At 51.3% G+C, this 26,967-nt stretch overlaps 1 protein-coding gene and 1 non-coding gene across 7 annotated transcripts; both read right to left on the bottom strand.

The window, feature by feature from the left end:
- Positions 1–2,865: 2,865 nt before the first annotated feature.
- Positions 2,866–12,037, bottom strand: SFTPB (surfactant protein B). 6 transcript variants are annotated; one of them, XM_012774302.3, is made up of 11 exons: positions 11,928–12,037; positions 11,487–11,614; positions 11,176–11,247; positions 10,697–10,822; positions 9,785–9,958; positions 9,540–9,629; positions 6,829–6,943; positions 6,552–6,712; positions 5,603–5,683; positions 5,010–5,088; positions 2,866–3,936 (listed from the first exon to the last, which is right to left on the bottom strand). In XM_012774302.3, exons 1-10 carry the CDS (start codon positions 11,986–11,988, stop codon positions 5,026–5,028), a joined length of 1,071 nt encoding a protein of 356 aa, XP_012629756.2. In that variant the 5' UTR covers positions 11,989–12,037; the 3' UTR covers positions 2,866–3,936; positions 5,010–5,025. The 6 variants fall into 6 exon arrangements, with proteins under 6 accessions (XP_012629756.2, XP_012629754.2, XP_012629752.2 ...); XM_012774300.3 differs by having other exon boundaries at positions 2,866–3,752; positions 6,829–7,012; XM_012774298.3 differs by having other exon boundaries at positions 6,829–7,012.
- A 2,065-nt stretch (positions 12,038–14,102) lies between these two features.
- On the bottom strand, positions 14,103–14,206 carry LOC142870291 (U6 spliceosomal RNA). Its single transcript, XR_012918721.1, has one exon. It is a non-coding gene; the product is annotated as a U6 spliceosomal RNA (small nuclear RNA).
- Between the last annotated feature and the right edge of the window lie 12,761 nt (positions 14,207–26,967).

A 26,967-nucleotide genomic window follows, 5' to 3' on the forward strand; every position in this document is an offset into this window, starting at 1 on the left:
CTAGGTGAAGATTCCACCATCTGTCCAGTTATAGAAGCTTGAAATTCATGCAGAAGTCATCCTTTCTCCCCCTATTCCCCCGCCTTCCCTTGTCTACTCTATTACCAAGCCCTTTCAATTTTACTTTGTAAGGATCTCTTGAACAACTTCCTCACTATTTTCATTCTCTGCCACCGTCTAGCCTAAGCTTGTGCTGGCTTAGTCCAGCTCCAATCAGTCTGAGTCCAGTCAAGAGAGAGAAATGATATAATAATCTGATCAAGGAAAGTTTGATTTCAATAACTATTAACTACAGCAGAGGTTTGTAATAACGAGATTGGCTAGTAATAAGTAAAGAGAGCCATAAAAAATTTAGGAAATAACATATAAGGAACAGCCACTACCTCTAGGGCCACATAGAGTGTCCAAGGCTGAGATTCACACCTTGCTGAAAATCTGTCCTCTGGATCTCTTTAAAAATCTACTTTGTAGTGCGTGGGGGAAAGCTGTTCATGGGAGGTGTCTTACCGGTGGCACTCTGCTATAGAACTGTCCGGGGAGGACAAAGTGCGGCGTAAAGCTTCTGGGTGCGGCTGCTGCTGTGTGGTGCAGGAGCCAGGTGCTGGAGCACTTACGAGCCCTGCAGTCTCGCTTTGTTGCCCTGGCTAGAGTGCCGTGGCATCAGCCTAGCTCACAGCAACCTCAATCTCCTGGGCTCAAGTGATCCTCCTGCCTCAGCCTCCCGAGTAGCTAGGACTACAGGCATGAGCCACCATGCCCGGCTAATTTTTTCTATATAAGTTGGCCAGTTAATATCTTTCTGTTTATAGTAGAGACGGGGTCTCGCTCTTGCTCAGGCTGGTTTCGAACTCCTGATCTTGAGTAATCCGCCTGCCTCGGCCTCCCAGAGTGCTAGGATTACAGGCGTGAGCCACCCGTGCCCAGCCTCAGTGCATTCTTTTTTTTTTTTTTTTTTTGAGACAGGGTCTCACTTTGTTGCCCAGGCTAGAGTGAGTGCTGTGGCATCAGCCTAGCTCACAGCAACCTCAAACTCCTGGGCTGAACCAATCCTCCTGCCTCAGCCTCCCAAGTAGCTGGGACTACAGGCATGTGCCACCATGCCTGGCTAATTTTTTCTATATATGTATTAATTGGCCAATTAATTTCTTTCTATTTATAGTAGAGACGGGGTTTCGCTCTTGCTCAGGCTGGTTTCGAACTCCTGACCTTGAGCAATCTGCCCGCCTTGGCCTCCCAGAGTGTTAGGATCAGGCGTGAGCCACCACGGCTGGCCGCTCAGTGCATTCTTAATACTCAGCCTTTCTCGGGTGACTAACCACTGAATCTTCCTTTCATTTTCCCTGGAAATGACTTACAGATTGCCTGTCGTGAGGAGAGGTGTCGAGGACCGAACTCTCTGGTCCTCCATTTCTTGCCTGCTGGCTATCTTCTTGTGTCAGCATTCTATACCTGTCTGATTTCTGCTCATCTCAAGATTCACAAAATCTGTCACTGCTTTGTCCCTAACCACAAGCTTTTGTGGGCCCACCATCTTGTCCATAGCCAATTCTGACTGCCTCTTGGGCCGTGGGTGTGGCTGATCTTCTGTAGCCACAGCAGGCGGGGGCCACTGTCTATGAGTCAGTCCTTAGGCTTTGTGCGGGCCCCTCCCAAAGGCCGTTCTCCTCACCCTTTCTGATGTGGTGGAGCCAGGCTTCCCTTGGAGGCCCGTGCCCTTGGAAAGTGAAGAACAAGTCCCCTCCTCTTGGGCTGTAATCCCTTCTGGGGCTTCTCTTCCCGCACCTTCTTCGGTGGGGCTGGTGCACATGATGCTGGACACTTCTCAGGGACCTTCCAAGTCTCAAGTGTAGCTACTTCCTGCCAGTTCTCTCCTCCTGCCAACTGGTCAACTCTTGATCTACTGAGTGAAGCCTCGTCTTCATCATCAGGCACTCATTCCCACTCTTGTTTTGGGATAAACTATTTTTTTTTTTAATTTGAGACAGAGTCTTACATTTTTGTTGCCTGGGCTAGAGTGCCATGGTGTCAGCTTAGCTCACAGCAACCTCAAACTCCTGGGCTTAAGTGATCCTCCTGCCTCAGCCTCCCGAGTAGCTGGGACTACAGGCATGCACCACCATGCTCGGTTAATATATATATATGTATGTGTATATATGTGTGTGTGTGTGTGTGTGTGTGTGTGTGTGTGTGTGTGTGTGTGTGTGTGTGTATATATATGTTGGCCAGTTAATTTCTTTCTATTTATAGTAGAGATGGGAGATGGGGTCTTGCTCTTTCTCAGGCTGGCTTTGAACTCCTGACCTTGAGCAATCCACCCTCCTCAGCCTCCCAGAGTACTAGGATTATAGGTTCGTGAGCCACCACGCTCGGCCTTGGGATAAACTATTAATGCCTCCCCTCCTTCAAGCTTTGGCTCTTCATCTTCCCAGTCAAGCTTTTTTATTTTTTAAAATTTAATTACAAAACCCAGCTTTTCTCTTGAAGAGCTGGGTGTTGTAATTGAAACAATGGTTTTTAAGAAAATAGTCTATAGATTTATAAAAGTCTCCTTAAAATTTCACATTAAGGGCTAAGCACTTGTGCATCTTATCCCTGCCTCGAGAACCAGTTGCACAGAAAGCTTCCTGGTGCCTCAGTGGTGGCTGTGTGGCGCTAGAGGGTGGGGAAAAGGACTCTAAAAGTCCTGAGTTCAGTGTCACAATACACATCCTGCTGTAGTTCCCTCCTGGGATTGGTGGAATTGTAGGTGATTCCCACTCTTCTTTTTTTGGTCTGTCGTTCCTGAATTTTCTACAATAAACATGTATTTTTTATAATGAGAAATATAATGACAAAAGTTCTATAAATAAAGGGATATTCCAGGCATTTAGGTCTTTAATGCTAAGGTTTATTTGTTTGTTTTGTTTTGATTTTTTGGTACCCTAATGATCTTACCTGACCACAGTGACTGGATTCTTTTCGAGGGGGAGGGTAGCGGGTGGGAGGTTAGGCTGGAAGCAGCGGTGAGGGGAGAGGCCATGTGGACATGTCCTTGTTTGTTAAGGGAGAGCGTGAGGTAGGCCCCTGCCCCACTGACTTCAGGGTGAGGCTACAGCTCCTGCAGGACCTTTAAAGGATGGTGTCTTTTTCTTTTTTGTGTGAGAGAACAGGGCTTTATTAGCATCATTACAGGCACTGCATTACATAGGAACGGAACCTTAGCATGCACAGCTCCAGCTGAGCTTCAGCACGTAAGTCACAGCAGAAATACAGTCACCCTTGGGATTGCAAACGAAAGTTAGAAATTCAGCTTCTGAAAAGATAAAAACGAAACCCCCTCTTTATATATTAAAGTGACAGCGCTCAGGCAGCAGAACATTCCAAATATGAACATTTGTTCAACCCCTTCCCACAATGCTGCAGCACACATTGTCCACCCTTGGCTGCGCCACAGTTTTCCTGTTTTTTTTTAAAAACTTAATTTAAGGATTTTATATGTCTATCTTTTGTAGTACTTTATGTTCCCATTTTTTATTCTTATCAATTTTTGATTTCACAAAAGTATTAGCAAAGAACTGTAAAAGCCAATCGTTGAGCACATGAGGGTTGGTGTGAGGCAGGGCCAGCTTCTGCCCCGTTGTCCTCTGGGAGCTGCCGGAGGCCGTGGGATCCGGGTGTAGCTGCAGTGGGTGTGGAGGCTGGCCCTCTGTGGCTCCAGAGGATGCTGTCCTTGCAGCCACGGAAGTGGCTCTGGCATCAGGCTGTGGCTGGAGCTGGGGCAGACAAGGCCGACATGGGGCTGAAGGCACACCCAGGGGCTCGTGGTCCACCAGGAAAGGTGATCTTGAGGAAAGGGATGGGAGGGCGAGTGTGGGTCATACGGCTTCTTTTCACTGTGGGCAGCTGGTGGGGGTCAAGAGGTCCCAGAGCCCATCACACTTGGCTCCTCCTTTGCAGCTGAGGAAAAAGGGCCATAGAGGGGCTGTGCATATATTTTGCCTGAGGACCCATGGCGAGTTGGTGGCAGAGTTGGGACCGGAGCCCAGGCCTCCTATGCCAACCCAATGGTCTTTCTGTTTCAACAGGGATGGCTGGGATCCTTGGGAGCTGGGGAAAAGTGACTGGCCTGGTCCTGGGTGTCCCCATCTGTCATTGGTGGGGGAGGGACACATTAAACTGGCCCCCATGGGACAGGTCTGAGTGGGGGTATATAGCCTCTCCCCCCTGTCCTCCACAGGGGCTTGTGACTCAGGGTCTCAGGAGCAGGGCTGGTCTCCCTGCCCCTCAGATGGAAGAGGGGGACCTGAGTGTGAGCTCCAGCTATAGCCCTTGCCCCTAGGATGTGGCCTGGCCACAGGCACTAAATTTTATAAAACAAGTGAACAAATGAATACATGACCATCATGTTAGGGGCTGGCCCTGAGCTGAATTGTAACAGTGAACCAAGTTTGCTCTTAAGGTCACCTCAAGCCCACTGTTGCTGTGTCCTTCCCTCTCAGGGACATTTCCCGGCCCCCAGGCACCTGATCAGAGGCTGCATCTGACCCACCCCTCCATCCTGAGGTGCCACTTCTGACTTAGAAAATGACAGGGAGAGAGACATGTCTCGGGGCTGGAGTCTGCTGACGGTGGAGATCCTGACATCTGAGGAGGAGACGCTTTGGGCAGCAAAGTGTGATCTCCCCTGAGCTCTAGCAACGGTTGGCTTTGGTCAGAACATGTCAAATCCTGACTGTCAGGGAGTCCCGAGGGTAAGCTGGGAGGCCGAGGGCTGGGACAGGGTGCAGGGAGCTGGGACTCTGGCCTGGCACTCAGGGTGACAGGGATCCTGAGGAGAGGGGAGTGCTCAGGGCCCCAGAAAAGGTGCTTTCCTGATGGTGCTGCCACAGGCACTCAGAAAGCTGTGCATGAGAGGGAGGATGGAACAGCCACCAGGAGTAGCCACTTCTTCCTGCCTGAGGAACAGAAGGCCTCCCGCCCTGATGGGTCAAGACTTGCCCCCTTTCCCCCAGTTGGGGGTCTGGACTCACCTGGACGGCTGAGTTCTTAGAAGTGGGGGCTGAAGAGACACTGGAGAGGGCTGGACATGGTTACACACACCCCTAGGGCCTGCGCAGGGACAGCATTAGGGCCAGAGTCACCCCCAGCTCCCCATTCCCAGCTCTGAGGGGGACCTGGGGGCTCCTCGGGAAGGGGCAGCTCTCACCCCCACCTGCTGCCTAGTGGGCGCTCTTGGTGTGACCTCATAGACCCCTGAGGCCCCAGGCCCTGGAGGTTTGGAGCCTGAGGAGGTGGGATGTTTGCCCCAGAACACTCTGTAACCCCACCGCCACGCACACACTGGCTGTGAACACAGCCCCATCCCATAGTGGGCATCAAACCACACACCTTAGACTGTCCCTTCCTTCCCATCCTTCTCCTCTTCCTTTCTGTCATGACTTCTCCTTAGCCCCTCAGACTGCCTTTTGCACACAGAAACAGTGAGGGCCCTTCCCGTCTGGGCCTCAAGCCTGGAGCTGCCCTGACCCAGGGCGGCCAGGCCTCCCCAGATCATGGCACAGAGAGGGTGGGGGCTCTGGGAGCTGAGGGGAGTCCCAGGACCAGCTGGGAGGGTAGGGTGTACCTGGCAGGTGGCGTGGGCGTCCTGTCCCCTGGGCACCAGGGCCAGCAGCTGGGGAGTGTGCTGCTCCACAAATTGCTCGCACTGAGGAAAGACAGACACAGCTTGGGGTGGACCAGGCTGGTTACAGCAGTCCTGCCTCACAGTCCTGGCCTCCCCACCTTTCTGGATCACTCAGCGCTCCCTCCCAACTCCATGTCTAGGTCATGCCATCAGCCCCTCTGGCTGCAAGTAAAACCTTTAACAGGCTGGAGCCAGCTGGTGTGGAAGGCTTCCCACAGAAAAGCCAGCGACACTGGAGATGGAGGGTCTTCAACTCAGTCAGAGGGGTAGAACCCTAGCCACCACCTCCTCTCCCCTGAAATTTCAGCTCTAGAAGGAATCTTAAAGTTCATCTGGCCCTTGAGCTCTGATGTGAGCAGGGAGGATGGTGCCGAAAGCTGCCTCCTGGGACAGTGTCACAGGCTGGCCTCAGCACACCATCTTGCTTTAGGAAGAGGATTTCCTGTCACTGGCTCTGAGTATTGGCAGGGGTTCTGGGACCTTCAGACCCTGTCCTTTTGCAGGTGGGTTTGTCCCCAGTGAGTCACACCTTGAGGAGGGTGGGGGCAGAGACAGGACCGAGACCCCGGGGAGTCCAGGCCCTGCTTCAGCTCCAGGCAGCCCTGGCATTACCCACCTCCTGGTCATACCCAGCCTGTGGGACTCGGCAGGGGCTTATTCAGCCCTTGAGGGGGACCTGCTGGTCCTCTGGAACCCACAGCTCCAGAGGTGACCCCTCACCCTTAGCACGTCTTGCCTTAAGTTATTGTCCCGCTGTTGTCTTGAGCCATGTGCTTTTTCCCTTCTGGGCTCCAGTCCGGCCCACCCTGTGTCTCTGGCTGCAAAGCCTCTCCTGGGCTCAGCCTTCCACCATGAGTAGACCGAGAGTCCCTCTGTTCCCGCTCCGCACCTTTTGCCTGTCCAGCCAGGAGCCGAGGCAGGCCTGGCGCATTGCCTGTGGCATGGCCTGTTCGCTGCTGTTCCTGGCCTGGGTGGCCACAGACATGCAGAGGCGGCACTCGGAGTCTTGCGGCAGCCATTCTCCTGGCAGGGACCCCAGAGCGGTGAGGGCTAGAGAGAAAACAGTCAGGGCTGCCCTGCAGACGTGTTTGGTTCCTGTTGTGCAGGGCCAGGGCTGGGGGAGGAGGAGAGTGGGCAGTGGGCTGAGGTAGGGGCAGTAGGCTTACCTGGACCAGTGCCGTCCTCGCTGGAGCACCGGAGGACGAGGCCACAGACCAGCTGGGGCACCACACGGCCCAGCAGCGCGTCCAGGAGGATGACAGTGTAGCGCTCGGCCAGGCACTGGCAGATGCCGCCCACCACCAGGGGTACCACGTGGCATACCTGGGCCACAGCCACGGCCAGCACACCCTGGGGCAGAGGCAGAGAGGGGGCAGCATGGGACCTTCCCTTGGCAAAGCCGTGCACATTCCCTCATTCCCTTCTAGCGGGGAGAGTAAGGCCGTTTATGGACTAGGACACTGAGGATCAGAGAGTCCAGGGGACTCGGGGGACGCACCCGGAGTCACTGAGTGCAGGAGCCGGCCATGGACCTAGGTCTGCAAAGGCTGCAGAGTGGCTGGGAGCATGGCTAGCCCAGAAAGGTGGGCCTCACCTAGGCCACACGGCGGCCTGGCCAGAGCTAGGACCAGAAGCTGTATCTTCTCCCTCTTGACCCAGGGCTTGCGCTACTTTCCCACAGGTGGGTCAGCTCCTATCTGACTCCCGCAGCCAACGTGTGCCTGGTTTTATTTTATTTATTTATTTATTTATTTATTTTGAGACAGAGTCTCACTTTGTCGCCCAGGCTAGAGCGAGTGCCGTGGCGTCAGCCTAGCTCACAGCAACCTCAAACTCCTGGCTCAAGCAATCCTTCTGCCTCAGCCTCCCAAGTAGCTGGGACTACAGGCATTCGCCACCATGCCCGGCTAATTTTTTGTATATATATTAGTTGGCCAATTAATTTCTATTTATAGTAGAGACGGGGTTTCGCTCTTGCTCAGGCTGGTTTCAAACTCCTGACCTCGAGCAATCCGCCCGCCTCGGCCTCCCAGAGAGCTAGGATTACAGGCGTGAGCCACCGCGCCCGGCCTTATTTATTTTTTTTGAGGCATTCTCACTCTGTTGCCAGAGCTAGAGTGCTGTGGAGTCAGCCTAGCTTACAGCAACCTCAAACTCCTGGGCTCAAGTAATCCTCCTGCTTCAGCCTCTCGAGTAGTTGGAACTACAGGCACTCGCCACCATACCTGGTTAATTTTGTGTTTGTTTATTTCTCTTTTTAGTTGCTTGGCTAACTTTTTCTGTTTTTAGTAAAGACGGGGGTCTCACTCTTGCTTAGGATGGTCTCGAACTCCTGACCTCAAGTGATCCTCCTGCCTCAGCCTCCCAGACTGCTAGGATTATAGGTGTGAGCCACCTCACCCGTCCCAGGTTCCTTGGGAAGCCAGCAGTTTCCTCAACACACCCTGTATCCAAACACAACCTCTGAGCTGAAAGGCAGGGAGAGAGGTAGCAAGCTCACAGCTCTTTCCTTCACCCCATCACCCCTTCGCACATGCGCCAGGCCACTCTGCTTCTCCTGCAGCCCCAGCTGTCCCCAGTGCTGGGAGGAGGAGGTAAGAGCAGGGCCAGAGTATCCTTGTCCTGTGTGATACGCCCAGTGGGTGCACTGCACCGATTATACGCTCGGCCTGCCCACCTCACTAGCGCTTCGCCCCTGCACTGTCCTCTCTCTCCTGCCCTCACTGCCCCGCCCCACCCCCTCTGCTCACCTTCCCCGAGAAACTTCTTGACATGTTGTCAGTATTTGCTGCTCTACTCCCCCTTCCCAATCTCCACTGTGACTTCTGCCCCCACCACTCCTCCAAAACCGCTGTGAAGGTCACCACTACCTCTCTCTCGCCAAACCCATGCATCATGTCTTACCTTGCTTGATCTCTGGGCCAGGAGAAAGCCCTCCTCCCCGAAATGCTCTCTTCCCTGTCTTCCCTTGGTTTCCGTGGTTCCCACCCGCTGGCTGCTCCTCCCCAGGCTCCTTGGTGGAGTGTCCCTTTGTGGACTCCTTTCCACCCTGCCCACTCTCTCTGGCCCACAAGCCAGTGACTCTCAGACTGAGACCGCCAGATGGACCTTGGATTACTCTGGATGGAGGTTGTGGCCATCAGGGCCTTGTTCTCTTAGTCTCAGCTTGATTGTCACCTCCTCAGAGACTCTCCCTGACCCAACGGCCTAATACCTCTCCACCTGGCTGTGCCCTCATCCTGCGTGAATCCTCTGCTCTGTGCTCACAGCCACCTGGAGACTCCCAACCACGTGCAGGCCTGGGGCAGAGAGGGGCCTTGGTGGCCCTGTGAGCCCTGGGTGCCCCGTGGCCTGCAGGATTCCATCCAGGAAGGGCTGGGGGCGGGGCTTCTCCTCATTTGGGCCCCGTTTGGGGCAGGGTGGCCCTGGGCTGGTGGGGCATCAGGTGATGGCCACCACAGGTCTGGAAGACGCCAAGTTCGACACAGGCAGGGATGGGGAGTCTGTCTGTGGAAATTTTCCTTTTGAAAAATTAAAGCATATTTCCTACAGAGACAGCTGCGGTTTCTTCTTCCTCAGATGGTGAGCTGCTGGAGGACAAGGCTGGCTGTCACGCATTTTTGTACTTTGGCAAAATGGGTGGCACAGTGTACCTGGCACAGTGCCTGCCAGATAGCAAGGGCTTAACATTTGTTGAATGAACTCTCTGCCTGGCACCAGCAGGCCTGAGCCTGGGCCTCGGGGTCCCTTGCGGGGGTGATGCACAGCGGCTCCCCTCTCATCTCCTGGCAGGCAGCTGGACCCGACAGGAGGGTGAGCTGGGGGGACTGGAGCTGCCAGGGATCCTCCCAGCTCCACGTGGTCCTGGACGCCTCACCTTGGGAATCACGGCTTGGACCCGCTTGATCAGAGTCTTGCAGAGCCAGCAGAAGGGGAGAGGGATGGGGAACTGCTGCTCGGAGAGATCCTGGGGGAAGAGTGGGGTGGAGGCCGGGCTGGGTGCTGGGAGAAGCATCCTCCAGGTTCTGCCTCCCCTGGCCCCCCCTTTCTATCCCTCCTGCCTTAGGCCCTTCCCAGGGCCTGGTTGGGATCCCACTACCTGGCTGTGGGCGCCTCCCTCACCTGTGTGTGAGGCCCAGGCCTCGCCCGGACGGCCCCAGGCAGCACGGGGAGGACCAGCTGGCTCAGCAGAGGACCTGGCATCCCCAGCTCCTGCTTCGGTGTACCCGGCTCCTGTTTCGGCTCTGGCTGCCTGGGCGTGCACAGGCTCAGGTGCTCACAGATGGCCTTTGGGTTCTAGAGCACAGTGCAGGATGCGGGTGTTAGGGTTGGGGAAGGAGCCCCACCCCTGCTCAGGCTGGCCCAAGGGCTCAGGGCCACTGGAATGGGGGACGAAGAGCAGGTGGGGGTGCTGTGGTTTAGGGCTCCATGGCAGGGACAAAAGGCAGAAATGGGGTTGTGTGGGGATTAGGGGGCAGGGGCTGGGAAAATGTGTGAATCAACATGAACATATATGTTTGTGAGAATGAATAAGCATGTAGGCATGTGTGTGTGCCTGAGTGTGCAGGCCCACCGTGTGTACCTGAGCAGGTGCGGCCCTGATCCTGGTGCCTGGCTGAAGGGTGCTTAGTTTCCTGGGCCCATTGTGGGCAGGGTGTGTATATGTGTGGCCAGTTGGGGTGCTGTGTGTGTGTGTGTATGTGTAGGGCTGGGTGCTCTGTGTGTGTGTGTGTGTAGGGCTGGGTGCTCTGTGTGTGTGTGTGTGTGTGTGTGTGTGGAGGGCTGGGTGCTCTGTGTGTGTGTGTGTGTGTGTAGGGCTGGGTGCTCTGTGTGTGTGTGTGTGTGTGTGTGTGTGTGTAAGGCTGGGTGCTCTGTGTGTGTGTGTGTGTGTGTGTGTGTGTGTGTGTGTGTGTGTAGGGCTGGGTGCTCTGTGTGTGTGTGTGTGGAGGGCTGAGTGCCATGTGGGGGTCACTCTGGGTGCCATGGGTGTGGGCCCTGCGTGGGGGGTCAGACAGGGGCAAGCTTGTGGCTCACGATCTGACTCTGGAAGTAGTCTATGATCAGAGGGAAGTAGACATCGAGCACATGGCGGCACTGGGGCACCAGCAGCTTCAAGGGGAGGACGTCACATTCCTGTTCCAGAAACTTCCGAGTCTTGTTCTGGGAGGACAAAGACAGGGCCGTCAGCCTGGCCTCTCTGTGATCTTCCCCTCCAGAGTCCCTGGACACGGCCGCCCCCAGGGCAGACTGGCCCCTCTCACAGGGCACCGGCATTCAGAGTGCCAAGGAGTTAAATAGCTGGGCACATGTAGCCCCCCCCCCCCCCCCCGACCCCCAGGAAAGACTGTCTCTGGCTGTGCTGCTGAGTGCAGGCCCTGGAGGAGCCTGAAGTCCCCAGCAAAGCTAGGCCTCACCCTCAGCCTGCAAGAGGCCCCAGCAGGGGCTCACCCCTTCCCTGCTCTGTCCCTCATCTCTTAGGCCCCAAGCTTCACCCAGCATCTGGGCCTCATCACCTGGAAAATGGCCTCCTTGGTCATCTTAGTGAGGATGTGGACGATGTCCGCGCACTCTTGGCACAGGTCATCCTGGGGAGGGGCCCCAAGGTGGGGGTCACATAAGTAGGGGGCTTGCTCTCAGCTCCAGTGGGCAGACTCTCTCAGGCAGGGGCTGCCAGGACACTACCCCATCCCACCCACCCTATCCCGTTTCATCTCACCCCATCCCACCCTCCATGGGGGCTCCAATCCCCTCCGGCTCATCCAGAGCCCACCCAGCACCCTCCATCCCAGGCCCCCAGTTGCCGTTCATCCTTGGTGGTACTCACGGCTCCCACGTGTCCCCAGACCTCCTGCAGGCAGTGCCCCAGGGCTCTGCACTGCAACGCTTGCTCCACACTTTGGCACCAAAACTCAGGGCCCTGAGCACAAGCCAGGGATGGGGCAGCCCAGACAGCTGCAGTTTGGGGCCAGAGCAACCTTAATCAGGATCCAGGCTACACACCAGGCATTCTGACTCCTCCCAACCTCTAAACCCAATTTTCTGTGAGTGCACGGCCACTAGACACGCTGGAGGCAGGCAGCTCTGTGTTCCCCTGCTTCCAGTACCCACCGGCTACATAACCGTGGACAAGCCCTGGAGCCTCTCTGAGCCCCACTGCCATGTCTTTAAGATGAGGATCATGTATGGACTTGGGGTAACGCCTGGCACAGAGCGGGTGCTCCGTAAGTGGTGGGACTGCCTGTGACAGGGAGGCCAGGGGACTCACCAGTGCCCAGGCCACAGAATGTGGGCAGCAGCAGCCGCAGCAGCAGGTGTGACTTGGCCATGACACCTCGGAAGCCTGGGAAGCCTGAGCGCCAGCTTGGGGCAGGGCCCTTTATAGCTGGGGGCGGGGCCCGGGGGCAGAGCTCTGGGGGAGCAGCAGGGACTCTGTGTTTGCCTCTGCTGTGGAGAGCCCTCCAGGGGCTTTGATCCTGCCTCTTCCCAGCAGGGACACTCCTGCCCGCCCTGCCCCTGTCCTGGCTGATGGCCATTCCTACTTCCCTTGCCCCCTGTCCTAACTCCTACAGCTTCCTCCACCCAGGGGGCTTTAAGGCATCAATACCTGGTCCCCATCTGTCCGGGCTGTGGGAAGGGAGCTGAGGTGGGTGACCCCCTCCCACACGCAGTCCTCCGGGCTCCTCTACTCTTAGGCAATGCTGTTAAGAGCTTCCCGCCTGGCTCTTGACCTAGAGCAAGTGCCGGAAGGGCAAACCCAGGACCCTCCTGGGCCAGCTAACTCTCACCTCATTTTTACCTTTTTCCCTAGAAAAATCCTTTGGTTCTATGGACACATGATTGGCATTAGTCAGAAGAGCATTCATATGAAGGAAAGAGTGAACAAAAGGCCCCAAGAGTCTGAGACAAGGATGTGGAGGCTGAGATTTCTGTGGGCCCAGAGTGTCTTTCAGACAGCCCATCCTGTGGGTACTGCCTATGTCCCCTGGGGATCCCTCCAGGGCAGGGCTGGGGCACAGCTTATGGGCAGCAGAAAGAAACTGTCCTCTGCAGTTGCAAAGGCTCTCAGTCCAGACGCCACTGGGCAGGGCACACCGGAGGACAAGCTCATAGGCTGACGGGGGACAGAGGTTGCCCCAGGTAGAGGGAGCAGAGCATTAGCTCATTGCCGCCATGCCAACGATCGTGATGGATTTTCCTGATTACCGAGGGATTTTCCTGATTACCTCTCCCTAGTGAGGCTCGCAGCCTCTCTACTCTAGTGCTCATGGGGTGGGCAGGGCAGGAATGAGTCCCGTGATGAAGAGAGTTGGACACGAGATAGTTAAGAGAGACACTCAAGGTTATGTAAGGATTCATGTAGCTTCTGTTGGTCTCAAGCACTCATCAGTACAACAAACACAGCTGCCATCATGGGCGTCCACCAAGAGTGTGTGAAAATGCATTAATGAAGGTTGGAGACCCCATGACTTGTACAGGTGGGATTCGAACTTGCTTGTAATTTAGTGACTGTTACATAAGTAAGCTGAGTGGTGTCTGGTTTGGATACAACCAGGACAGGCTGAGCAGGAGAGTGAGAATTTGTGGATGGCCACCTCTGGGGAGCGCTGGTCAGGGTTGTCCAACCCTCCGGTCTCCATGGCTTCACAGGTACAGGTTTCTCTCATATTCAGGCCACAGTGCCGGGCAGGTTGGCTTTGGGTGGGGAGAGCCTGGTCCACACAGTCATTTGGGAGCTCAGGCTCCTCCTTCCGCTTGCTTGGAGGGCAGGGAGTCCTCCTCTGGGTCCTCTGCATCTGGCCTGCAGGGGACAGGGAGAGAATGGAAGATGGTGAGGGAGGTCTTAGGGACCAGGCCTGCGAGTAGTGTCCATCATTTCTGCCCCCTCAGTTCAATCACAATGGCCTGAGTTAAGCCCTGGGAAGGCTGGGAAATGCATGTTTCTGCATGCCTGTGGGGAAAGGGAAACGGAGTTGGAGGACACAGAGCTCTGTCTCAAAGCCATTATGCTGAACTAGGGTGTATGTGGGGTTTTTCTTTTTCTTTCTTTCTTTCTTTCTTTCTTTCTTTCTTTCTTTCTTTCTTTCTTTCTTTCTTTCTTTCTTTCTTTCTTTCTTTCTTTCTCTTTCTCTCTCTCTCTCTCTCCTTCCTTCCTTCCTTCCTTCCTTCCTTCCTTCCTTCCTTCCTTCCTTCCTTCCTTCCTTCCTTCCTTCCTTCCTTCCTTCCTTCCTTCCTTCCTTCCTTTCTTTCTTTTTATTTTTTGAGACAGAGTCTCACTCTGTTGCCCAGGCTAGAGTGCCGTGGCGTCAGCCTAGCTCACAGCAACCTCAAACTCCTGGGCTCAAGCAATCCTGCTGCCTCAGCCTCCTGAGTAGCTGGGACTACAGGCATGAGCCACCATGCCTGGTCCCTTTTCTTTCTTTTATAAATTATTTAACAATTTTTAAATATGGAATGCTTCACAAATTTGCGTGTCTTCCTTGCACAGGGGCCATGCTAATCTCTGCATCGTTCCAATTTTAGTGTATGTGCTGCCGAAGTGAGCACTATGTGGGGTGTTTCTAGGAAGTGGGTCTGGTGGCTTCCATCAGATCCTCAAAGGTGGATTAGTATCGCAGACTGTTCAGAGCTGCCATCCAAGAGCACAAATAAAGGAAACACAAAAAGCCAGCTGTGACAGGGCTGCCCTGGCCCTGCAGGGGTGAGGATGACCTGGCTCCTGGTCTCTGGGATGGGCAGTCCCCTCCTGGGTCCCCTGGCTCTGAACCACCCTCACCACACAGTCTGATCACACCTGGGCTTCCCGTGGGGCGTGGCTGCAGGAAGAGCCCGCACGGGTCTGCCTGTGCAGGTGCTGTCCTCCTGGGCCATCTACTTCTCACTCTAAACGAGTAAAGAAACACTGAAGAAAAGGAAAACAAGAACATTCAGATAGCTAATCTAGGGCCTCGGAGCTTGATCAATTTGAGATTATTTATAGGAGCTGGCTCCTCTCTTGGTGTGACATTTCTGAAGGCCGGTTTCTCGTGACCAAACACAGAAGACATGCACCCTGCCTGACATTTTGACTGCGGGTCTACACAGGTCTACACTGTCAAAGTCTGCTCTTGCTCACCCCCAATAACCCTATCTAGAAAGCAACTCATGCCATTCCTGTAAAGGGAAGCCCCACAGACCACCTCCTTCCATCCCTCTGGCCGGAGCTGGTAGGACCAGAGGGAGACGCCAGACCCAAAGAGAATCAATCATAGACTTGGCTGAGCCAGTTGGATTGTTGAATTGGAGACGAGAGCAAGGCAGCTGCTTGTGGGGGTGAAGAGTCAAAGTCAAGTTAATGGTGCATCACAAAGAGGGTCCTGGACCACTCAGTGCAAAGTAGCCTGGAGCAAATCCAAACCACACTTCACACCTCCTAGGATGGGTATTATGAAAAAACAGAAAATAGCAAGTGCTAGAGAAGATATGGAGAATTTGGAACCCTAGTGCTCTGCTGCTGAGAATGTAAAATGGTGCTGTCATTGCAAACAGTAAAAGCCCATGGCAAACAGTTTGTGCAAAACAATTCCTCAAAAGATTGGACATCAAGATTCCCTGAAGACCCAGCAATTCCACTACTAGTTGTGTAAACATCCAAGAGAATTGAAAACAGGGACTGGAACAGACATTTGCGTGTCCATGTTCATGGCAGCATTATTCACAATAACAAAAAAGTGGAAACAACTTGTGTCCATTTAAAAAAAAAAAAAAGTTCTGGAGACAGACGGCAGTGATGGTTATGCAACAACGTAAGTGTACCTAATGTTACTGAATTCTGCACTTAAAATGGTTAGGTTGGCAAATATTATGCTATGCATATTTGTATATTTTACCACAATTAAAAAAGAAAGGCGGGTGGGGTGGAGGGGGTGGAGCGGGGGGAGAGACAGTCAAGTTAGGAGTGGAGGAGAATGTTGTGTTTCTCTGACTGTGGAGAATGTGGAACTTGAGAGAGCTAAGGCTGGGTGGGACGAAGGGGATGGGGGAAGTGTTGTTACAGGGTTTGTATTAAAATCTCCTTTATATCCTTTGAGAAACGCAGTGAAGTGGGACCTCTTTTAGTTCCTCTTGTTATAGTTTGGGCTGCACTTCCCTGACACTGCTGGGCTGGGCCTCAGGGCTCATGAGTTTCCTTCCCTCTGCCACCCCCAGTCGTTATATTTGAATGTATTTGAATGTTGTTTCTGTTTTTAGGGTAGAACCCCCTGGGAAACACAGGCCAATGCGCCCAGGGAGGCCTCGTGTAGCCTTTCCTAGCACAGTGCTTTTCTCTGTCTCCCTTTCTTTCCATGAGCAATCATTGCACCTGGGGTAAAGCCCACTGGCTAGGATACTGCCACTGAGCACAGCCATCTCGCTTGCTTTCAAAAGAGGGAATTTCTCCATGGGACGGGGGAGGGAGGGAGGGCCCTTGGCAAGGAAACTCAGAATTTATAAAGAGCTTTCACTCATTTATTACTTTGACCAAAAAGTGGTTAATGAGCTGGGAGTTGGGAAAACAGTGGTCACTGCCCTGGTGGACTTAAAATCTATGGGGTGGAGGGAAGGACCAGTAATCAGAGTGGGACACCACTGTGATATTGTCTTCTTCTTGTTTCCTGGTGTGAAACTTCTAAAATCCTTTGAATGTCCAAAGTGCTATATTTTGTATGCTAATGTAGACTGATAGCTTCAGGGTGGGACTGATCACAGGAAAGACCAATGCATGATGAGAAGGCCCAACTTTGGGGAGGGGAGAGGAGCTGAAGGTCAAGTTGATCACCAATGGCCAATGGTTTAATTAAACATGCCTCTGTAATGACGCCTCCATCAAAAACCCAAGAGGACTGGGTTCAGGGAGCTTCTGGATAGCTGAACATGTGAAGGTTCAGCTGGAGGGCGGTGCACTTAAGGGGGGCATGGAAGCCCCATGTGCACCCCTTCCCCCATACCTTGCCCTATGCATTTCTTCTTTTGTAACCTTTGTAAAATCCTTTATAATAAACTGATAACCATGTTTCCCTGAGTTCTGTGAGCAGCTTCAGCAAATTAATCGAACCCTAAAAGGGAATTGTTGGAACTCCAACTTGAAGCTGGTTGGTCAGAAGTTCCAGAGGCCTGGACTTGCCACAGGTGTCCAGGTAGACAGTGTCAGAATTGAATTAGAGGATGCCCAGCTGTAACAGAGGTAAGATCTGAAAAAGGGCAAAATGTTTTACCAGTTGTCTCATTAAAATCTCCACCCTTTTTGGGAATTAAAACCTGCATTCCTGCCTGAGGCCAATAATCAAAGGGGCAGAAAAATCTTCTTTGCTCTTCTTTTTCTATTAATAGTATCTTAAGACCAGGCATGGTGGCTCACGCCTATAATCCTAGCACTGTGGGAGGCCGAGGAGGGCGGCAGATTGTTTGAGCTCAGGAGTTTGAGACCAGCCTGAGCAAGAGCGAGACCCCATCTCTACTAAAAAAACAGAAAGAAATTAGCTGGACAACTAAAAAAGGAAGAAAAAATAATATATATATATATATATATATATATATATATATATATATATAAAATTAGCCAGGCACGGTGGCACATGCCTGTAATCCCAGCTATTCAGGAGGCTGAGGCAGAAGGATTGCTTGAGCCCAGGAGTTTGAAGTTGCTGTAAGCTAGGCTGACACCATGGCACTCTAGTCTGGGCAACAGAGTAAGACTCTGTCTCAAAAAAATACAAACAGTATCTTAAACCATAGGAGATGGCTCAACAGAATTGTCTGGAGGTCACCAGATCATCTTCAACAGAGATAAGGTCAACCAAACCCACCAACTACAAATAAGCAACAATAACCCAAGGCCACAACAAGTGACACTGGTGACCAACATGTGACCGAGTTCAACTTCTCAAAACCCCCCTTAAAAAGCTCTGTATTTCTGCTTAAAGGCAGGGAAGTTGTCTTTTGAGATGCTAATCTGCCACCCTTGTCATTTGCCAGCAAAGTAATAACCTAGTCTTTCCTTTTCTTCAAACCATTCATCCTTGTTCTTCCTTCTCTCCGATTCAGCCTTGGGGACAAGTACCGAAGGGGGAAAAGTACCGAACTTTCAGTAACACAGCTGGTGTCCGCCTCTTGGCATGTGGGGAAAACCTCCACATTTGGTCACGGAAGTCTTCTATGTGGATGACTGTTGTGGTGTAACAGAGGTAAAGTTTGGAAAAAGGGCAAGGAAATGTTTTATGAGTTGTCTCTCTAAAACCCCTAACCTTTTGGGGAATTAAAGCCTGCATTCCTTCCCCCAGGCCAGTAATCAAAGGGACAGGAAAATGTTCTTTGCTGTTTGTTTTCTGGTATCTTAATTCACAGGAGATGGCTCAAAAGAATTGTCTGGACAAGGGTCATGAGACCGCTGTCACCAGAGATAAGGTTGACCCAAACCACCAATTATAGATAAACATGTGACACTGGTCACGTAGACCTGAGCCAAACTTCTGAAAACCCCCATTTTCAAAAGCCCTGTATTTCTGCTGAAAGCCAGGATGGCAGTCTTTGAGACGCTAGTCCACTGAGCCCTCCCTGTTTGCTGACAAATTAATACACTTCTCTTTCCTTTTCCTCAAACCACTTGTCTTCATTCTTCATTCTCATTGATTCGGCCTTGGGGACAGGTATCAAACTTTTGGTAACAGTGTGAAAGCAGGGGAAAAATGTAGTTTGAGACTTTTTCCCCAAAAAACCACTCAGGCCTTGGAGGCGGTGGGGGGAGACTCTGGAGAGGATGGGACAGCTAAGCAGGGATTGGCCTGGTCACCTGGGGCGCTGGGACTGATGTGGAAAAGTCCAGGCAGAGGAAACAGCTCACACACAGGCCTGGAAAGGCATGTGCAGGGGGCATCACACAGGGACACCTGTGTGATGAAGGAGATAACCCAGGCCCCACTTCACAGAGGGCTCAGGATGGTGGGGAGCTTAGGAGGGAGTAATGGCCAACCTCAAATCTCCTGCTCCCAGAACAGCTCTGGCCCTGAACATCTGTGGGTACCGGGATCATCCCTTTTCCTCCCTCTGTCTCTCCAGGCTCAGCTGGACTCTGTCGAGAGCAGCCAACAGGAGAAGTTGGCAGTGTTGATGTTGACCTTCCTCATACCCCCATTCCCCTCTTCTCTACCCTGCTGTTGCAGATTGAATTTGTTCCCCCAAAAGATATGTTGGGGTCCTAACCCTGGGCTTCTGTGAATGTGACCTTATTGTTACCGAAAGTTCAGGACTTGTTCCTGAGGCTGAACAATGAATGAGGACAAAGTGGTTTGAGGAAAAGGAAAGAGAAGTTTATTAATTTGCCGGCAAATGAGGAGGATGGCAGACTCTCTTCTTTAAGGCCCATCTTCCTCTCATTAAGCAGAAATGCAGAGCTTTTATATAGGGCTTTCGACTTTGGGCTATTGCTGTTCAACTGTGGTTGGTGGTCCTGGTTGGCCTTATCTCTTGTGAAGATGTCTTCATACCCTTTGCCCAGACAACTCTGTTGAGCCATCTCCTGTGGTTTAAAACAAAGAACATTCCTCTATCCCTCTGATTACTGGCCCTGGGCAGGAATGCAGGTTTTAATTCCCCCAAAGCATGGAGGGATGGTTAAAAGAGACAACTTGCAGTGCATTTTTTCCCTTTTTCAAACCTTTACTTCTGTTACATTATTGGAAATAGAGCCTTTGTTGGTGTCATCAAGTTAAAATGCAGTCATTAGGGTGGGCCCCGACCCAGTGACTAGTGTCCTTACAAGAAAGGGAAATTTGTACACAGACAGAGTGCCATGTGACCACAGAGGCAGAGGCTGGGGTGATGCAGCTGTAAGCCAAGGAGCACTGAGGACTGCTGGAAGCCACCGGAAGGTGGAAGAGGCAGAGAGGGACTCTTTCCTGGAGCCTGCAGAGGGAGCGTGGCCCTGTCCACATGTTGCTTTCAGACTCCTGGGCTCCAGAACTGTTAGAGAACACATTTCTATTGTTTTTAGCCACCCAATTTGTGGTCATTTGTTCTGGCAGCCCTAGGAATCTAACACAGCTGCCACCACATTTCTTTTAATTTTTTTTTTTTTTTTTTTAGAGACGGGGTCTCGCTCTTGCTCAGGCTGGTTTCGAACTCCTGACCTCGAGCAATCCGCCCGCCTCGGCCTCCCAGAGAGCTAGGATTACAGGCATGAGCCACCGCGCCCGGCCTTGCCACCACATTTCTAATTCATCTTGATTTCCCCTTCCCCACACTGGGACACAAGGCCCCATTTTCCAAACCCTAATTGGACACTGTCAAGACAAGCATGGCTTGAGTCACTGTTGCTCTGTGTGAGTTCTGTGACCAAAGAATGTGACCATAGCAGAGGCCCTGGGGAATATCTAGGTTTTGCATCTCTGTGCAGAACAGGATCTGGGAATGTGTACAAAGTAGGTGACAGGTGGATTCAGCATTAAGACTGTCCTCTTTCAGTATCTTTTAGAGGTCCCTTCCCTCAGGGCCCTGACAAAAGCTCATCTACTATCCTCCCTGCCAGGAATGCCCTTTCCCTCCATGCCCAACTGGACACTCCTGCAGGGAGGAAATGTGCCTATCTTGCTCAGTGCTGGGAACACAGCAGCTGCCGAACCAACCAACTGCCATTCCCTCTTTGTTCCTTGCTAGTGGAACCCAGATTTTGTCCAGGTTCCAGGTGTTCAGAGGGCTGATTCTGTGCCCCAGCCCTGAGGACTCACAACTTTGCAAGTAATGACGTTGGGTGGGCCCGTGTTCATGTTCTGGTCAACCAGACCAGACGGAAGTCTGCTGGGGAAGCATGGGGAGAACACCCTGGGGAATGTTTCCGTCCTGGTTAGAAGGGACAGATGGGGAGCTCTTTTTCCTTTTGGACATTCCCATGCAAAGCTGTGGTGTTGGAGTGATAGGAGCCATCCTGCCCCAAGAAGGAGAGACAAGAGAAGCAGCTCAGAGCCCTGACAGGGCTGAGGATGCTGATTTAACCAATCCCAAGTGCTTCTTGTTCTGTTGATACAATGGTCAGATACTCCATTATGTGCAGCCCAAGCCATCTTAACCAAAAGCAAAAGGAAGGAAAGAAAGAAGGAAGGAAGGAAGGAAAAAAGGAAATAAAAAAAGGAAGGAAGGAAGGAAGGAAGGAAGGAAGGAAGGAAGGAAGGAAGGAAGGAAGGAAGGAAGGAAGGAAAGAAGGAAGGAAATTTGTCCTTTCCATCCCTTCTATGCCGATTAAATTCCACATCCTCCAAGGAGGCCTCCCAGTTTCTGACCACTATCTCTCCCTCCTCTTGCCCCCATTGCATCACCTGTCCTTTGTGACAGCTCTCAGCACTGCCAGGCTTGTATGTCCATTTGGCTTGGAGGCCTCAGCCATGTCCCCTCCTGGGTCCACAAACTCACACTGGGTAATGTAACCATCCCTGAACCAATCACTGTGCCAATGCAATGGGACGTGCTGATTGGCTGACATCAGACAGGGTTCATCCCTGTAAATGGCTGAAGAAAGGGACAGTGCCCTCAAAGCAAAGTCTTGACACTGACATGCAAGGAAGGGAGTGAATACTGAGCAGAAGACTGACAACCTTCTACTGTAGTCCTCATGAGAAATCCACATACAAAAGTGGGAAGTTGAGAAAAGTCTCCTAAATCCCAACTGGAAGGAGAGCCTCAGGTAACTTTTTGCTGTGTTCTCTCCCAGCCTTTTTCCTGTGCATATTTCATCATGTATGTTACATATGTGGACATCTGTGTGTATCAAGCAGAATGGCCCTCCAAAGATGTCTCCTCCCAACGTCCAGAATCTGTGAGTATGAGGGATGATCGCTCCTGTAATTGGGTTGGATTGCACGGCTGAGTTGATATTAAAATACAGAGACTGTCTAGCTGGGTCTAATATCATCACATGAGCCCTGAAAAACAGAGAGACATTCAACATCAGAGCTTAAAATCTAACTGTATGTATTAATATTAATAATAGCCCCTCAAAAAGCTACAACTTGCATTTTTTAAAAAGTATTTTCTCCACAAAGAATCTTATCAGCTATACAAAAAATTTGTACAGGTTTTATACTGAGCTAATATTGAGCTGCACTTGAATTCACATTCTTAGCAAAACAATGGCCTGAGCATATACACTCCATATGCATCATTACAGGATAGTCATTTATTCTTCATCTTCCTCCTCATCATCTTCATCTTCCTCTTCCTCATCATCTTCTGATTCACTCTTCTTCTTTGAGCCCGTTGGCCTGCCAGGGCCCTTCTTTCCTGCTTCCCTTTTGCCCTTGACACGGTATGCAGCAATATCCTTTTCCTATTTCTCCTTTAGCTTAGCTGCTTTCTGCTCATATGATTGTTTATCTTTGGCTGACTGTTCAGACCACATTTCACCAACTTTTTTGCAGTATTCCCAATGGATAGGCCTGGGTCTTAACTTTGGATCCTTAGGTGGTGTTCAGAGCAAAGCAGGAAGAAGGCAGATGGTGGTCTTTTAGGAGCATTGGGATCTTTTTTCTTACTTCTTATCACCTTTGGGAGGAACATAAAATTTTTATCTCCCTGTTACAGTGAGCTTTGTCACTTTTTGTCATATCTTTAAACTTCCACTTTTCCTTTGCAGACATGGTCTTCCATCTCTCTGATTATTTCTTGGTGAATTTGGCAAAATTGACGGAAGAGTCTGGGTGTTTCTTCTTGTGCTCTTCCAGGCAGGTCAGTACGAAGAAGGCATATGAGGACATTTGCCCCTCGGCTTGTTGGGGTCTCCTTTACCCATGGTGGCAGAACGGCGTCTACTTGGCGTGAGCTTTTCCTCAGAGTCCCACAGAGTGGCTAGATCTGACAGCAACTGTCCCTTCCCAGAGCTCTGGCATGAACTCACTTTTTAAAATTTTGAGACAGAGTCTCTCTCTGTTGCCCTGACTAGAGTGCAGTGGCATCATCACGGCCCACTGAAACCTCCGACTCCTGGGCTCAAGTGATCCTCCCGCCTCAGCCTCCCAGAATGCTAGCATTACAGGCAACGCACCTGGCCATCTGGAACATCTTTCTAAGTTAGAACATATAGCTTTAACTCCTTCTTATGACTACATAATGTTTCATTTTCTGAACTATACCGTAAATTACTTAGCTATTTCCTGATTGATGGATTATTTTCAAGTGTTCAGTATGAGGAACAATGCCTCAAAGAAAACGCTTGTGTACGTTTTCTTTGTATGTGTATTTGTATGTGTATTTCTTTGTATGTGTATGTGTATGTTTGTGGACTTCTGTCAGTACTTTTAGGTAGGCTCAATCCAATTGGCGAAAGGGTCAGCATGTATAAATTTTACTGCACACTGCCAATAACGCTCCCAAGTGTTGGCCTACTTTGCCTCCTGTGAGCAGTGTGGGAGAGAGAGCCTTTCTTCTCCCTGAAATTGTGAATATTTCTTTTTTCAATTGTGGTAAGATACACATAACATAAAATTTATCATCCTAAACATTTCCAAGTGGACATTCAGTGGCGTTAGGTACACTCACACTGATGTGCAAACATCGCCACCACCCATTTCCAGAATGCTCTTCCTCTTCCCAGACTGAAACTCTGTACCCATTAAACACCAACTCCCCGTTCTCCCCAGCCCCTGACAACCACCACTCTACTTTCTATCTACTTTCTCTATTTTTGACTATTATAGGTGCCTCATATAAGTGGACTCATACAGTATTTGTCTTTTTGTGACTGGCTTGTTTCACTTAGTGTGATGTCCTCGAGGGTCATCCCTGTTGTGTCAGAATTTCCTTCCTTTTGAAGGCTGTATGTAGATATCACTTTTTGTTTATGGAATTGTGAATCTTTTAAATGTCCCTAAAGTTGCACCTGTCAGTTGTTCCTGCCTACACCTGTAGCTGCACCTGGAGCTTGTAGCTGGAGGGGATTTCTGCCCATTGTTTGTTTCTGTTCCCTTCTGCATTTCTGGCCCAGCCTCTGATTGCTCAGGCTTAAGGAGACAGGAGCCCAGACAGGCCTCTTGTATGGTCTGGGTCTCATTTCTGCAGGAAGCCGAGCTTTAGGCCCCTCGCCTTGGTCTCCCCCTGCAGGAAGAGGCTTCAAGTGGTGTCCCCAGGAAAAAAACGATGGTGGCTGTGCCTGGAGCAGGGACATAGTGTGGAGGGGAGATGGGGAGCCTGAGGAAGGAGGAGGAAAGGCCAGTGGGCGCCTGGGTAGTTGAGCTGCCTCAGGACAAGGGAGTGAGGGCTTCACCTAGGGACGAGACGCTGATTCTCACCGGGAGGGCGCCAGCTGCCATTTGTGCTGGGACAAGTGGTTTTCCTGAGGAGATGGGGTCAAGTCATTGAATCCGAGGGCCCTGGCTCTGTGCCCAGCAATGTTTTGGGCACAGGGTACAGAGACGCAACGGGCAGCAGCCCTGCTGTCAACAAGCTGGCTGTCTGGCTAAGAAAACACAACAAATGCACATTTTCAGCCACCAGGAGGCTCCATCTCCAGGAAATTATGACCACTAAATCCCAAAGTGTAGTGGCTTAGGACCACAAAGGTTCATCCCATGCCCAAGCTCAGGCCATTGTGGGTGGCCAGGGGATCTGCCCAGCACTGTCATCCTAGGTAGCTGACATATAGCTACCATCTTCCACATTGCCAGCCACCATGCCAGGGGGAAAGAGAGAGAGAGAGCTCCTGTGGGTCTCACCCTGGCTGTTAAGTATTCTAGTCAGAAAGGGATATATTTTACTTCTCCTCAGGAAGCAGACCTGGCAGGGTGGCCCCTCTGTCTCCTCCACCCCCAACCCTAAAAGCAATATGGCCAGGAAGTGCAATTCCACCAGGGACCACAAGGTGAAGCCCTGGAGCCAGCTGGAGACTCAAGTCCTTTCCCTCTACCCCTTCCCCGACCCTTGCTCTTCTTGGACTTGGCTGCAGCCATTCTTTCTGGGCTGGTAAACTCCGAGGGTTCAGTCTCTCAGTACCCTTAAGGGCCACACACCTGTTGAGGAAGGTGCTCCCTCATTGCATGCAGGTAAAATAAAAGCCTCCTGTTATTTCTGGAAGCGCAGAGGTCCTGGGCTTTATAGCATTTTGTAAACTGCTCTTTCTTACTGTTTATACTTGTTTGTGATTTGATTGTTGTCTTCTCTCCCACCAGAATGTAAGTTCCGCAAGGGCACGCCCCATGTTCATTTTTTTACTCACCTTTGTACCCTGAGTGCCTGGCAGAGCAGGCGCAGAGTAGCAGTCACTTGATATCTGCTGAATCAATGAACGTGGCCTGAGGCTGTGGCTCTACCAGCCTGGGCGGCCTTGCCTACTGGTTTGGATACTATCCAGAGGCTACCTGAGCAACAGGTGGGAAAGACCTCATCCTAGGGGAGGAAGGAACCAGCTTGGAGCTGGACTTGGAAGCAGAGCCCCAGCTTTCCAGGCTGGGCAGGGTGCAGGGCAATTCTGGAAATTGACAGTGAATTCTGCCTGCAGCCCAGCCCTCAGGGACTCTTGTCCAAGTCCCATGGATGGGATGTCTTCCAGTAACCAATGAAGGAGGCCTTCAGCAAAAGCTTTGGGACGTGTTGGTGTACAAGGCCTAACAAACTGAGAAGCAGGAGTGGTATGAAGCCTTCTCCTCATTTCAGCATAGAACCCTTGCTACTTTGGGGCCTCCAGGGTGTCAGGGGACACAGCCCTGCATCACACCCCTGGCAGAGATGGCCACATCCAGCAGCCCCGGGTGGCAATGCAGAGAGAACAGCACCCTGGGGCTGCACCAGATACCCAGGGGAAGAGGCTGGTGCCTGCCCCCAGGATTGCCACACCGTGGCTGGCCTGACTTGTTGGTGATTGAGTTGCAGACATAGTTGAAGGGCAATTTGTAGTGGATATGAAGTAATGCAGTGGCCCATAGGGTAAAAGACAAGAAAATATGGGTAAATGTCACTACTCTGAATTTACATACTGGTTGGTGTGCCTGGGGAAACTTAGGTTAATAATGAAAAAGAAAAAATAAAATGTAAACACAGACAGGAAGTATATCACCTTGTTGTTAATGACTATTTCCTGGTGGAATTATATGTGATCATTACTCATTGTCTCCGTGCTTTTTAAAAAACGGGCCTGAAAAAAATTAAACAAAAGAAAGGAAACTTCCCTTCCTCCTCAAATATACTAGCAAACAAGAAGCTATTAGAGCACAATTCAAGTTAGTATAGATTTTGGTTGGTTGTGTGGATGAGGCAGGGCTGGTGTGAAGCAGTGGTACTAAGGAGGAAGCAGGAATCCCAAAATATAAAGGATTGGACTAGTAAATAAAATTCTGAGAGGTGAGAGCAGTGTACCCAGTTCTGTTACATGAGGTAGCTGGGCAGTGGGTGTGGTAGGGTCAGGTACCAGGACACCAAGCAACAGAAGCTAGAATCCAAGTGAGGTCACAGATGAAGCCAGGGGTCACTGGGTCATTTAGGTCACTGGGATGGAAGCTGATAGGTGTGAGGGTGGGCAAGGCAAGGGGAATGAAGGCTCAGAGTGAGCTTATATGAACCCTGATTCTAAGGACTCTGGATCCAAGATCTTATCAACTCTAAAAGCCAGACACGGAAGGTGCCAGTGACTTTGGAGCTTCCCACAGGAGAGGAGCCATGCAGGGGTGGTGCTGGGGTGTGAGAAGCTATGTGAAAGAGAACGGAAGATGGGTGTGAGGGAGAATGGGTGATGTAAGGGATTAACTTCTGAGAGCCAAGGTCTGGGTGAAGCTGAGCCGCTCTTGCAGCCTGGGGACTTGAGAAACTGGTCATGGGCAGCTGGGATGAGGTCTGCTAACTCCCTGAGAAACTACTGACCTCTCCTTTGTGTCACACTTTGAAGTGTGACTGAAGAGGTGGTGGCCATGTGGTCAGGAGTACGTTCTCAGCTCTGATCAGCAACACCAAGGAGAGGTTCAAATCAGTCCTTAGGTTGATTCCTTGCCTTGGCCACTGCCAATAGTGCTGCAATGAACAGGGGAGTGGGGATGTCTCTTTGAGGTACTGATTTCCATTTCTTTTGGGTATATATTCAGAAGAGGGATTGCTGGATCATATTGTAGTTCTATTTTTAATTTTTTTGAGGAACCTCTATACTGTTTTATGTAAACTGATAATAGCCTAAATATCCATCAGTAGGACAATGGATAAATTATGGAATATCCATACAATGCCAGGCTCATCTGTGTTGCTGGAATGACAAGATTTCATTCTCCCCCCCAACACACAAAGGGATATGAAATGTGTGAGGGTGAAGCTTCAGTCCAGTTCATTTT

The sequence above is a fragment of the Microcebus murinus genome, chromosome 3 (assembly GCF_040939455.1).
Source record: "Microcebus murinus isolate Inina chromosome 3, M.murinus_Inina_mat1.0, whole genome shotgun sequence".
Classification (NCBI taxonomy): domain Eukaryota; kingdom Metazoa; phylum Chordata; class Mammalia; order Primates; family Cheirogaleidae; genus Microcebus; species Microcebus murinus.